General features: G+C 40.8%; 1 protein-coding gene across 8 annotated transcripts in view; it reads left to right on the top strand.

Moving 5' to 3' along the window:
- Positions 1–13,790, top strand: part of C1H1orf226 (chromosome 1 C1orf226 homolog) — a 320,202-nt gene that overhangs the window by 231,115 nt on the left and 75,297 nt on the right. For 5 of the 8 annotated variants that reach the window (XM_071082036.1, XM_011770216.3, XM_071082037.1 and 2 more), the window contains one exon: positions 4,494–4,567. In XM_071082036.1, coding sequence (XP_070938137.1) covers positions 4,494–4,567 — 74 coding nt within the window. The remainder of the gene's footprint in view (positions 1–4,493; positions 4,568–13,790) is intronic. The other 3 variants (XM_071082041.1, XM_071082029.1, XM_011770214.3) reach the window with 1 other exon arrangement.

Here is a 13,790-nt window from a genome sequence, read left to right as displayed (position 1 = left end):
ATGGTGAAACCCCATCTCTACTAAATATACAAAAATTAGCTGGGCATGCTGGCGCGTGCCTGTAGTCCCAGCTACTTGGGAGACTGAGGCAGGAGAATCGCTTGAACCCGGGAGGCAGAGGTTGCAGTGAGCCAAGATTGCGCCACTGCACTCCAGCCTGGCGACAGAGCGAGACTCCGTCTCAAAAACAAAGCTCCAACAGTATTTGCATTAGTTCCTTGAATAACCAAAACACTGGTGAGTCCCTGCTACTCCCCAAACCCATTGAGTTATCTTGATAATTTCCTGATCTCCTCATAGATTTAATATTTTTCATCCAAGGATGAAGGTCTGTAAAGTGACAGGACTAGATTTTAATGAGATCTTCAGAAAACGAAAATAAGTAGGTTGGTGAAAAGATCCTTTTGGTTTTCCCCTTCTTCAGGACATTATATATGGGTTCTGGGACCTCTTTTAAAAGTAAAGTATGTTTTGGCTTCTGTAGACCGTGCCAATGCTCATTCTTATTAAATTAACCCAAGGGGCCCTGGGAACCTGGTTTCTCTGTCCTCCTATTCACATCTGCCAGAGAAAGAAAATAGTTGTTCTGTATTATTTTGCCTCATTATTCTTTCCTTTTAGTGAATGTCTTAGTTACATTCTATAGAATTGCTGAGAAGAGGCTTGCCCGGGTTAGCTTTGATAACGGAGGTGCATTGCAAGGCTTGGAGGAAACATGAGCTGGCACCCGACGCATCCTCTCCCTCAGTGTTGCCGCCAGTGTGAGTGGAAATAGAGTCACTGGTCACAAAAACTGTCCACCGTTATGGGGCTCAGCCTAGACTCCACTTAGGATTTGATATTCCCCAGAGAGAGGAATCGATTGGGTAGAGTTGGGTCTTTTTACTGTAGAGCTCAATGATTGAGTGGTTTAATGCCAGCCCCTTGCTGGCTCCCCATGGTCAGTCAGGTGGGGATCCCGACCCCAGACAGTCATGGCCAGGTTAGCACAGTTGGCTTCCTCAGACGTGTGCAGCATAAACCAAACCACCCTCATTCAGACCCTCTTTGGGGCTGCTTTCCTCAGAAAGGGACAGGGCATGTGGCTGGTTGGAGTTCACAGCCTCTTTGGTGTATTGAGTCATTGGCTCGGTCACTTTGAAAATCACACCAGAGCTGCAAGGACTGTTGGGAGCAGACTGCCTTGATGATAAGAGCATGAGAGAAGTAAAGGTGCATTCTCTCAGGAGCAAAGCACGTCTACTGATGCCCCACCAAGTGTTTAAGCCACAGCAGCCACTTCCTGAGTACACTGAGGTGGGCCCTGGCCTGAGGCAGTGGGACTGTGGTCAGTTGACTCTCTGAAATGTCAGGGGAGTTCCCTGTGCCAGGCCTGAGACTCCAGAGCAGTGTGTGTTGTGTGAAAGAGACCCTCTGGCTGAGGATTTCAGTCCAGTCTTTCTTTGGTGTGTAGCAGTGGCTCTCAACCCTAGGGTCACATCAGCACCACTTGAAATGTTTGTTAAAGCTACAGATTATCGGGCCTTACCTCTGACCCACTGTATTCATGTCTCTCAAGAGGTGGAGCCAAGGCAACTGTAGTTTTTTTTAAAAAAAAAAAAACAACAAAACAAACAAACAAAAAAACATGATAGATATAGGAACCAGACTTTTACTTCCGGGAAGACCAAGTAGATGCACTTTACCCTATTCCTCCTGCTAAGTACAGCTGAAAACCCTAGACGTTATATATAAAATCAACATCCGAAGGTTCTGAGAGGTGGAGAGAGGGCAGCCTGGCTAGGAACCTAGGGACCCACAAACTACATAGTTGTGAATTCCCTGGGTTTCTTTCACCTCATACATCCCAGATGCAGAGCTGAAGAAGCTGGCAACTCACACATGCCAGTAGGAACAGGCATAAAAGCCCCAACAAAAGCCTGCTCTCTCCAGCCAAAGAGGAGAAAAGGGGCAGCACAACAAGGCAGAAAACTGTCCACAATAACCACTCTCTTCCAGCCAAACAATCCACGGAAGACCGGCCGCACTGCCACCCAGGCCCCTGTGACTGAGCCGGAGCCCAGGCTTCCACCCTTGTTGGGCTGTAATGAGGTGCCCCAACACCCCCTCCGGTGGTGCCATCAAAGGCTGAGAAGGGGGCCAGGCCCTTCTTCCCTGCCAGCTGGTAACGAGTGTCCCGCACCACCCTTCTCGCTCCCGTTTCCCATGTGGTGTCTGTGGAGAAGCTACACTTCTACCGCTGACCTGTAGTCATGAAGCCACTGACTGTGTATGTTGTCAGTGGATGCCATGTGGGAACTCCAAGGCACCCCTACCCCTAATTGGAAGCCCCGTGGGGACCTAGAACTCCCACCCACACCCAGCAGTAATGAGGAGCTTGCTTCCCTTGTGTATCAGCAGAGGCCGAGTGGGAACCCAGCCTTAACTCCCTTCTGGGGGTAATAAGGTGGCATCCTACTCCTTCCCCTGTTTAGTATCACAGTAAGACAGTGAATACAGAAAGTTTAAATAACATCTAGAGTCTTACAATACTCAAAATGTCTAGGCTTCCATTGAAAATCACTCACTTTACCAGGAATGAGGAAAATCTCAATTTCTATGAAGAAAAGACAATCAATTGGTGCTAACACCAAGATAACAGAGATGTTAGAATTATCTGACAAAGATTTTGAGAGAGCCATCACAAAAATGCTTCCACGAGCAGCTATAAAAACTTTTAAAACAAATGAAAAAGTAGAGTCTCAGCAAAGAAAAAGAAACAACCAAATAGAGATATTAGAACTGAAAAATACAATAGCTAAAATAGACTCAATAGATGGACTCCAGAGCTTCATACACATTGCTAACTGCATTGAATTAAAAGTGCAGGTAGAATATGCGGTTATGGCTAGAGATGTGACTTAATTTAATATTTATGTTGTAAAGATTTTGCCCTGAGATCAAACCATCTTTTAAGCATATTATTATATTTTGCTGTTTGAAGGATTACTATGGAGAACGATGATATTGGATGTTTACAATATACATGCAGGTATTTGGGCTTTAACTCTGAAAAATTTCAGTGCATCAGTTGGAAACCAGCCTAATGTGTGCTCATTATGAGGTCATTAAAAAAAGTGCTATAAACCAATCTGCTGGGTTAGGAGGAGTGTCATGGCTGGAACATTAAAAGGCTGCGTCTCTATACCATGCTGATCAGGGATCCAGTTCATTTTACCAGGTTTGGCAGGGATCACTGTTAAGTAGAATACATACAAAGAAAATTCACTATGGTAGCAGGTAGTCTGGAAAACTTGTCTAGTGAGGGATGTTTACAAAACCTGGGATTATTTAGTATAAAGATGTTCTGGACTTGCTGTGTTTATGTATTTGAAGGGGTTCTTGCTTAGAAAAGAGATTAGTTTGTGTTGCTCCAAATAGGTAGTTCATATATTAAAATTTTATAGGGTAGTCAGTAGCAATTATAGGAAGGTATCTTTTTAAAAAAATATTTAGTTTTTGGCTATAACTGAAGTTTTGTTGTCTATAAAACAATGTTTGATATTGGATGTTTTTAAACCAGTCTAAAATCCACCTCTATGGATTGTATTGGTATTGAATCAAAATCAAAAGCAGGAATTAAATGTGTGTGTGTGTGTGTGTGTGTGTGCATGCACGCGTGCACTTATGGTGTTTGGGTAAAGCTGCTGACAATGCTTCTTCCTAATGTCACTGCAAGAGCCTGGACATGATCTCCACTAGTCCCAGGTGGGGGCCTAACAACCTCCAAAGCCCAGTATGTTTAGAGAGTGGCCACCCTGTGTATTATCTCTGAGAAATCCATATAGCTAAAAGCATTCAATTAATCCACTGTATACCCTTTGCCCTTTCCCCCTTCTTGAGTCCTTCTTTCATAAACGAATGTGTTCTTTCCTAATTTCCCTGGACAGCAAAGTCTCTCTGACAAAGGCCGATGAAGGTAGAGCAGGATTCTCTGTCTCTGCACCTGGAGGTTGGACCTGTGGGGGTGTCATTGGCCACTGACCCTAATGTCCCCCGACAATGGGGTGCTTCTCACCTCAGCAAGCACTGCAACTTTCCTCCAACTCCTCATCCCCAGCCTAGAGGGTCTCTTTTGTGTTCACCATAAGTTAGGTTTACAGCCAGAATGAATAGCCTCTTTGCGGTCACTCTGCAATTGTACCAATTAACCTACCTGGCTTATCTGGAGCTCCACACTACACCACCACTTCACCCTCTGTATTCCCTGAGGCCTTCCTGGCTTCTGCCTACCCTCTGAGCCCTGGAGAGACATTCTCCTAAAGTGCTTGGAGGAAACTGATCAGACTAAACACTTGACATTTTCTACTCATCCTTTTGGAGCAATCAACTCCAGGCCTCTTAGAGGGAAAAAGTCAGGTCAGGAGCAAAATGCATGTGTTTGCATAGTATGCATAGCTCAGTGTGTGCCCTGGTTCTGTAACTGAGGACAAGCCTAACTTATTCATTTACAGCTTCTTTTATTGCAGAAAAAGGAATGGACATGGGATGAGAGCAAGATGCTGGTGATGCAGGACCCTATCTACAGGTAAGATATCACTGAGCCCCAGAGTCCCCCTGCCGTCTCCTACAGCCAACCCTGTCAGGCTGGTGGATCCAGGCAAATTTAAATAAACTTCTGTGCTTTTCCCTCCTGAAACCTGTTGCTTCCATTAGATGTGAGTACAAGAAGTAAATCTGCCTTATCATTCTGGTCATGCTTGATTGCATTAAGGAAGCTATGGAGTATTTCTGCTTGATGTTTAATTTAAACCTCTCGGTTGTAATTGGAGACATTTTAAATTTGTGCTAGTGTTGTCCTAACTGAAATTCTAAAATTGCATATATATTGATCGAAATAAGAAAACTGGGTTACTCCATCACCCTATGCTAACAATTTCCCACAGTTATCTCTTCCACCTATCTGCCCCTTCAGAAATTGAGCATAGTAATAAGAGCTTTGTGATCATGCAGGAAATTGAAAGTCACAAATGTATCTCCAGGTCTGAATGCTTTTGTCTCCCCAAAATTTGTATGTTGAAATCCTAAACCCCAAGATAGATGGAATTAGGAGTTCAGACCTTTGGAGGTGATTAAGTGATGAAGGTGGGGCCCTTATGTTTGGGATTAGTGAACTTACATTATAAAAAGGGGCCCCAGAAAACTAGCTAGCCCCATGGTGATGTCCTTCCCCTATGGGAAGACACAGCTAGAAGGCGGGCCCTCACTAGATGCCAAGTCTGCCAGCACCTTAATCTTAAACTTCCCAGCCTCCAGGACTGTGAAAAATAAACTGTTATTTATAAGCCAGCCAGTTTCTGGTATTTTATGATAGTAGACCGGACTGAGACACACCCAGAAATTGCTTTTACAAGGAGACTGATTCCTCTAGAGATTAGATGGCTGCCAGCCATGTGTATTGTCCTGGGCAGAAGAATATCATATAGCAAGAACATATAGAAAGCCAGGCTCTCCCAGGAACCATGGCAGGAGCTCGAGTCATGGGTGTCATTCTTGTATCCTGGATCTCTGCAGACCAAGCCCCACCTCCTTCCTGTTTTCCTCGTTGGAAGAATGGCCATTTCTTTAGGAATTTGGGGACCTAGATTTAGGTTTTGATTTTTGTCTGCTTTCAAATTATTGCCATGCTTTTGTTGACAAAGTGGATAAGGGTTGGAACTCAACGTATGAAGTTGGCAGCATGGTGGCCCTGCCTTTTAAAGAGCAGATGCTTGTGAAATGGAATGTCCATTCATCCAAACAATGTGCAGGTGTGAAATACTCATGCCAGGTACTGTGCTGGGTAATTTCATAGATTACTAAACTAAATGAGTTGCAGTCCCTTGTTCTCAGGGAGTTTTAGACTAGTGGGAAATGGACAAGTCTCTGAGGTATAAGATAGTATGTCTGACAAAATGAATTTATCCCCCTGTGTTCCTGTAGTACTGTTTGTTTTTTTAAATAGTTGTTATAGTGTTTCTGTTACTTTCTTAAAAAACAAATGTCAGTTTTTTGCCACTAGCCTGTTAGGCTCTTGAGGGAAAAATCTATGCCCTTCTAGCCCTTCTACTCACTTTTGTATATCTAGCACCACACCTGTGTCTGGCCCAAACGAAGCACTTAATATATGTGCAATGGGTGAATGGATAAATGCATTGAATTAATATCTGAAAATTAACGTAAGTGTTATGGTGATTCACCGAAGGGAACAATTACCTTCTACTTGAGTGATGAGAAAAGGCTTTTAGAAACAGATTACATCAGAAGCTGCCTTGAAGAATGTGAATGGACAGGCCTCTATGATATGCATTTTGTAAAAGGAAGAGTTTCTTGGCTTTATTTTTTTAATGCTGGCACCGTATATGGACAAAAGTGACCTCCTTATGGATGCTGATCATGAGTCTGAGTTCTGCCTTTTGCTGGTTGAAAGAAAGGACTTTCCCCAAAGTTTTCACATATCCCAAGTAAGCTGCTGACTTTGCTTATTTTTAGCAGCTTCATTGAGGTATAATTGGCATGCAAAAATCAAACATATTTAAAGTTGAATAATTTGGTGAATAACTCTCAGTCAAGATGGTGAACGTATTTATCACCTCAAAAGTTTCCTTGTGCTTTTTTGTAACCCTTCCCTCCTCATTTCTCTCCCATTTCATCCGCAATCTCAATCCCCACGTTCCCAAGCTACCACTGATCTCCTTTCTGTTATTGATGAGTTTGCATTTTCTAGAATTGTGTATAAATAGAATCAACAGTATACCTCTTTTTTGGGAGGAGCTGGCTTCTTCCACTCAGCATAATTTATTTTGAGATTCATTCTTTATCATTGCATGTATCAGCAGTTCATCCCTTGTTATTACAGAACAGTGATCTGTTTTATAGGTATATCACAGCTTGCCTAGCCATTCATGTGTTCATGGACATTTTGATGGTTTCCGGTTTGGGGCTATTACTATTAAAGCATCTATGAATGTTCGTGTAATGAACATTTGTTCATTATGTTCAAGTCTTTGCGTGGACATACGCTTTTATTTTTCTTGGGTAAATACCCAGGAACAGAATGGCTGAGTCATATGGTAGGTATACATTTAACTTTTAAAGAAATTGCCAGATTGCTTTCTAAAGGGATACCACTGGTGATATACAAGAGTCCCAATTCCTCCATATCTGCCAACATCCAGAATTGTCAGTCCTTTTAATTTTAGCCCTTCCAATATGTGTTTATTAATATCTCATTGTGGTTTTAATTTACTTTTTCCTAATGACTAATATTAAATATCATCTTTTTGTTTGTTTTGAGGCAGGGTCTTACTCTGTCACCCAAGCTAGAGTACCAGTGGTGTAATCACAGCTCACTGCAGCCTCAACCTTCTGGGCTCAAGCAATTCCCTCACCTCAGCCTTCTGAGTAGCTGGGACTACAGATGTGTACCATCACACCCAGCTAATTTTTAAATTTTTTGTAGAGACAGGGTCTCACTATGTTGCCCAGGCTGGTCTTGAACTGTTGAGCTCAAGTGAACCTTCCACCTCAACCTCCCATAGTGCTGGAATTATAGACGTGAGCCACTGCACTCAGCCTTCTCTTGATCTTACATGGCATTTGTATATATATATTTTAAGCATCTGTTCAAATCTTTAGCCCATTTTGTTTTCATAATCTTGAGAGTTCTTTGTAAATTATGGATATAATACTTTTTATCAAATATATGATTTACAAACATTTCCTCCAAGTCTGGCTTGTCTTTTTTTTTATTTTTTATTTTATTTTTTTTTTTAGTAGTGTCTTTTAAAGAGCAAAAGTTTTAAATTCTGATGGAGTCCGGTTTGTCAATTTTTAAAATTTTATTGATTGTGCTTTTGGTGTCATAGCTAAGAAATCTGTATGTAAATCAAGGTCACAAAGATTTTTCTGTTCTCTTCTAAAGCATGAAGTTTAAATTTAGGTTTTATGTTTATGTGTATGATCCAATTTGATTCAATTTTTTATATGGTATGAGGAATGGATTAAAGTTCTCCTTCTCCTCCTCCCCCTCTTCCTTCTCTTATTCCTTCTCCTTGTTCCTCTCTCTTTCCCTCCCTCTCTGCAAATGGACGTCCAGTTGTTCTAGCCCTATTTGTTGAAAAGACTGTTCTTTCTCCACTATAGTGCCTTTGCTGAACATCAGTTATCCATATCTGTGAAGTTTATTTCTGGATTCTTTATTCTGTTCTATTTGTCTAATTGTCTGTCTTGACACTAGTACCATGCTGTCTTGATTACCATAGTTTAATAATTCTTGAAATCAGGTAGTAATAGTCTTTTTTTCTTTTTTAAAAAAGTTGTTTTTATTCAATTAGTGTTAGTATTAGTATGTCTTTTTCCATCCATTCATTTTTAAGAAGAAATATTAGGGGGGACGGGGAAAGCCAAATACATTTTAAATGTTAAATGAATTTTTCTTTGGCCTCAAAACTCACACAGTAGGCTCTCTGATTGTTGATAGTCTTGTGGATATCTTTCTAGTCTATCAAAATTTAGCAACTTGTGTTTAAAAACAAAGAAATAAACTTTAGCCACTGTGTTTTCAGTGTCCTGGGTACTTTTTAAAATATATTAAATTGTGATGTTTTGGTCTGTGTACATGTGAATTTTTATCTCTCTCTCTCTCTCTCTCTGTGTGTGTGTGTATGAGGACTTTTTTCTAAAATGTATATGGTCCATTTTATCATGAACAAGGATATTTATTATCATGATAATATGGTAACATTTACAAACGAGCTTTTCATGGGTACAGTTATTTTTCTGCCCTTAAGGGACCACTCTGGTTTGATTCACTAGCTCTGCTGAAGAATACATATAATTGTTTATGGCTTCATGAAACACTGGCTTACTGAAGTGTTCACTTTAGACGAATGAATTTTTTATTTTTTATTAAGTCAAAATTTTTATTTAAATCTTTTGCATTATTCATATAGAATAACAGAATCATGTATTTTTTAATTGTGGTGAAATAAATATATAGAACATAAATTTTGCCATTTTAACCATTTTTTTAAGTGTACAAATCAGTGGCATTAATTACATTGATAGTCCTATGCACCCATCGCCACTATCTGTTTCCAAAACTTTTTTATCACTCCAAACAGAAACTCCATGCCCATTAAGCAGTAACTTCCCATCACCCCCTTCTCTTAGCCTCGGTCACCTCTAACATCATGGAATCTTAAGAGGTTAACAACACTATAGTGGACATCTGAACCAATTTCTCTTTTTTTTTTTTTCAGTTTATCCTTTATTACAGTATACCTCTTTATCACAGGAAGTGATTCACTATTACAGTGTTCTTCATTAAGCAAAAGTAAATTTTTTATATATATAATTGTTTTCCATTTATCCTAGCTCTTATCTCTGGAGCCACAAATATATAGATCTTATTTCTCTTTTAAGTTAACCCAAGTTCCTCAAGCCATTCTTACTGTATTTTTCTAGACTTATTAATTTCATAAAACAGTATTTCCTCTTTAAAATGTTAGAGTTTAATAGAATATCCCAGATATTCTGTCTTACCAGTATAAAATGTGGAAGACATATTTTTACCCCCACAATATGAAGTTGTACATTCATGTTGTATGAATTAGATCCAGTGTCATTTATTTGTTTAGCAAACTGTGTTTGGTCCTAGGTCATAGTGGAGTTGTAGTTCAGACTCCTCGGGATGTTAACAGTAATTGCTTTTAATTCAGGTTTTACTCATTCTTTATTTCTATAGGTTTCTTTGTTTTTTAGCCTAAATATAAAGCTTTACATATATTAATGTTAAATTAAATGTAATTGATTTGAGGCTGTTCTTCAGTTTTTGAATCCTTGTGAATCAGGATTTCAATCAGAGAAGCAGGATGACTGTGAGTGTACTGTAATAAGGAATTTGCTATAGGATTTAGACCTATACAATTTCAGTAGGAGCTGGGAAGTACAAGGTCTGGAAAGCCTCAGAGAATAATTATTAACCAACCCTGGTGTGGGTTGTGAGTCAGAATGTGCAGGAAGCCAGGCACATCCATGTGCTAGGTTACAACTGCAAAGGGGACAGGGCAGAAGTCTCCGGAAGGCTGTTCGTTCTTCGTGGCTACCACCTTTGAGTTTGCAGTGAAGTTTCTGACAGTGGGCCTGAGTTCACTATTGTTCAGCAGGACTGATTGTCATGAAGGAGAGCTCGATGCCAAGCTAGGTACAGGGGAAAGTGAGGACAAACTTTAAAAAAACAAAACAGCTCGCTGGCACCTTGACGTCCATTGTTTCCCACCTCTAGCCAGTTATGACCTCCAGCACATAATAGCTGCTGCTTCACTTCCACTTCCCAAATCTCCCACAAATTTTTCTTATGGGCAACCCTAAAATAGGAGAGGGAATGCTGAGACACATAGTTCTAGCCTAGGTGAGTTGACCCAGTGTAAAACTACCACATCAGGTTCTAGTAATAGGCTACTTCTCCCTCCGAGTTTTTTGCTAAGGGCAGCTTTAATAAGAGTAGTTTCATCAGTCAGCGTGGTGGCTCACACCTGTAATCTCAGCACTTTGGGCAGCTAAGTCAGGCGGATCACTTGAGGTCAGGAGTTCAAGACCAGCATGGTCAAAGTGATGAAACCCCATCTCTACTAATAATACAAAAATAAGCTGAGTTGGGTGGCGAGTGCCTGTTAATTCCAGCTACTAAGGAGGCTGAGTCAAGAGAATTGTTTGAACCTGGGAGGCAGAGGCTGCAGTGAGCCGAGCCTGGGCAACAGAGTGAGAACCTGGGAGGCAGAGGCTACACTCCAGCCTGGGCAACAGAGTGAGACTTTGTCTCAAAAAAAAAAAACCAAAAAAACATAGTTCATAATTTCATCCAAGTCACTGATAAGGCTGTTGAATAGAACAGTGGTAGGCCTGGAAAATAGAGACTTTGGTTTTTTTCTCTTTTATTCATTTTGGATTTCCTTTTCTTTCTTAATAGCTTATTCTACTCTTTCTGGCTTCAAGGGCATGCTTCCTAGAAAAAAATAAACTAAATAGTATTGGAGTATTTGTACTGTTATAGAAGTCACTGAGCTTTTGAGTTTAAATTTTCCTGCTTTAGCGTCCCCTGTCCTAGTCTTATTAGTGGACACTGATGGAATTAACATGTTTGACTAAATTAGTCCCTAGGCTGTTCATGTTCTTTGAAATGAGTGAATAGACTAACAAACAAAAATCCTTTTTAAAACTAGAGGGAGTAAACTAATCTGACCTGAAGTCTTCAGGAGCCAGAATGGAAGTAATTCTCCAGTTATGAGTTTAAATTATCAAATTAGGCAGAGTCTCCATTAGGAGTTCCAGCCAGTCTCCAGAAATGGCATCAGTTAACATCCAAATAATGACATGATTAAGAATTAGAAGTCTATTCTAACTTTGGCTTTCTACATTGATCTGTTTTGATTTTGAGCAAGTAAAAGATAAATTATTCAGGGCTAACTAGAGAAGGGAAAAAAGGTTGCTTGGAGAGGTAATGTGCTTTGTTGTTCATTGTGGTAGGCACTAGGGGAAACACTGGTGTATTACCCTGGGTCCAATCAGGAGACAGAAACCACACAGTGATTTAAACAGAGGAAATTTGTTATAAAGAACCATTAAACTATAATAAAAGAGTACCTACAAGGTGTAAAGAGGAGAGTACGCAAGGCAGCACAAACTTGGAAGGTAGATCCCTTCCCAAGATGCCCTTTAGACATTAATGTAGAAGGTATGATTACAGCTACTGATGATAGAGAAATTCACTGGATTGCCTATGTCAGAGCTGGTCCCAACTTCAGGGAGAACAGAAAGCAATCCTCCAGGTCTTGGGTGCAGGTGATCTGCCGCCAGTGGGTGGACACACAGGTGGAGTTGGGGTATGGCTGTGGGTGAGAGACATAGAGTGTGCAATGCCTACATCAGGATAGCTGTGAAAAACAAACCTGGGTGGCAGGGGGAAGGCTAGCAGAGAGAGTTAGAGCATCACTGTGGACAGGAGGCCCAGAACACCTAGTGTGTGCTTTATGAGGGCTGTGGGGAGGTGATCACCAGGCTGGACTGGTGCTGAGTTCACTGAGGGACATGTGTTCTGGGCATGCATACCACTGGATGTCCTCGTATCCACACCACTGACGGGCTGTGTAGCAGTCGGACCAAGAGAAGTCCTTTCATTCTGCAGTGTTTCTCCTCCATTCTGCAGAGGAATCTTACCATCATGCTGCTGTACAGGAGATGTACTTAAAGGAATTCTGTCTATTACCACAGAGCTTGTATTGAAAGGTAAATTTGGAGTTGAGTAGCAATACATTGGTACAGGTGGTTACTAGAACACAGTCCTACTCTCAAGGAATATGGTCAGATAGAACTTGGCATGCATTACTTCAGTTAATCCCAACAACCCTGAGTGGTAGAATGGTAGAATTTATCATTCTCATTCTTAACACAGAAATTAAGCTTCAGTGATATTGGGCAGCCTCCCCATGGTCACACAGCTGCTGTGTGGTTAGAGAGCTGTCTGGCACTCACACTTTTGCCCATTTTGCCCTCTGTACTCACACATTTTGCCCTCTGTACTCAGTGCTATCCACCTTTAAAGGTGCCTCATTCATAAGCTTGCATGTTCTGTTTTTGTTATAAAAATTATATATGAAAATACAGGGCCGGGCGCGGTGGCTCAAGCCTGTAATCCCAGCACTTTGGGAGGCCGAGACGGGCGGATCACGAGGTCAGGAGATCGAGACCATCCTGGCTAACGCGGTGAAACCCCATCTCTACTAAAAAAAATACAAAAAACTAGCCGGGCGAGGTGGCAGGCACCTGTAGTCCCAGCTACTCGGGAGGCTGAGGCAGGAGAATGGCGTGAACTCGGGAGGCGGAGCTTGCAGTAAGCGGAGATCCGGCCACTGAACTCCAGCCTGGGTGACAGAGCAAGACTCCGTCTCAAAAAAAAAAAAAAAGAAAAAAAAGAAAATACAGGACAAACTACATTTTAAGGTAAATGGGGATTTGATAGAGCTATTCTGTGATATTTGGAATTTCTTGGGAAATCAGGATACCCATGTAGTATATTTCACTTAGTTAACGATCAAGAGTTTAAATGATCAAGATGAGCAAGATTTAGGAAAGATGGGTATGCTGAGATTCAGGAACCACATCGAACTACAAGCAAGGTAAACAAGAAATCAGTTCTTAAACTCTCAGTAATGAAATGACAGAATGTTAAAGACAAAGATTTTAAAACAGCTGAAGGGGAAAAATGTAGTCTACAAAGACAATTTTTTGACGGCAAAAAAATGTAAGACAGAAGACAGTGAATTATCTTTAAGAATAATCTTAGAAATAACTCCTTAAATACCTTTTTATTATGGAAGTAAGGTAGAAGAAATCCTGAGCAGCTTTTGTAAAGACTTGGAAATAAATGAAAAGGGCATCCATCCTTACAGGAGAATGAGTAGTTCAGAGTACAGACAGAAGAAAGACTTGCATTTATCAGATGGAAGAGGTGGTGACTCCTGCAGAGCAGTTTCAGTAGAGAGGTGGGGACATCTGTTTAGTTACTTGGTAGTGAAAGAAAGGAGAACCATGGTATGATGAATTACAACTTAACAGTGAGATCAAATAAATATATATTTTAAAAAGAGGAGCTAGTAATACCCTTATGAAGGAATGATGAAAAGGTCCTATGGGGATAAAGATGGAAGGTTTTTAAAGTGCGTGTAATTTTAAGCATTATTATTTCTTCAAAATGTGCTTATATACAATCC

Source organism: Macaca nemestrina, chromosome 1, assembly GCF_043159975.1.
Source record: "Macaca nemestrina isolate mMacNem1 chromosome 1, mMacNem.hap1, whole genome shotgun sequence".
NCBI lineage: Eukaryota > Metazoa > Chordata > Mammalia > Primates > Cercopithecidae > Macaca > Macaca nemestrina.
The sequence above is the reverse complement of the archived record's forward strand: the minus strand, read 5'-3'. Positions and strand labels throughout refer to the sequence as shown.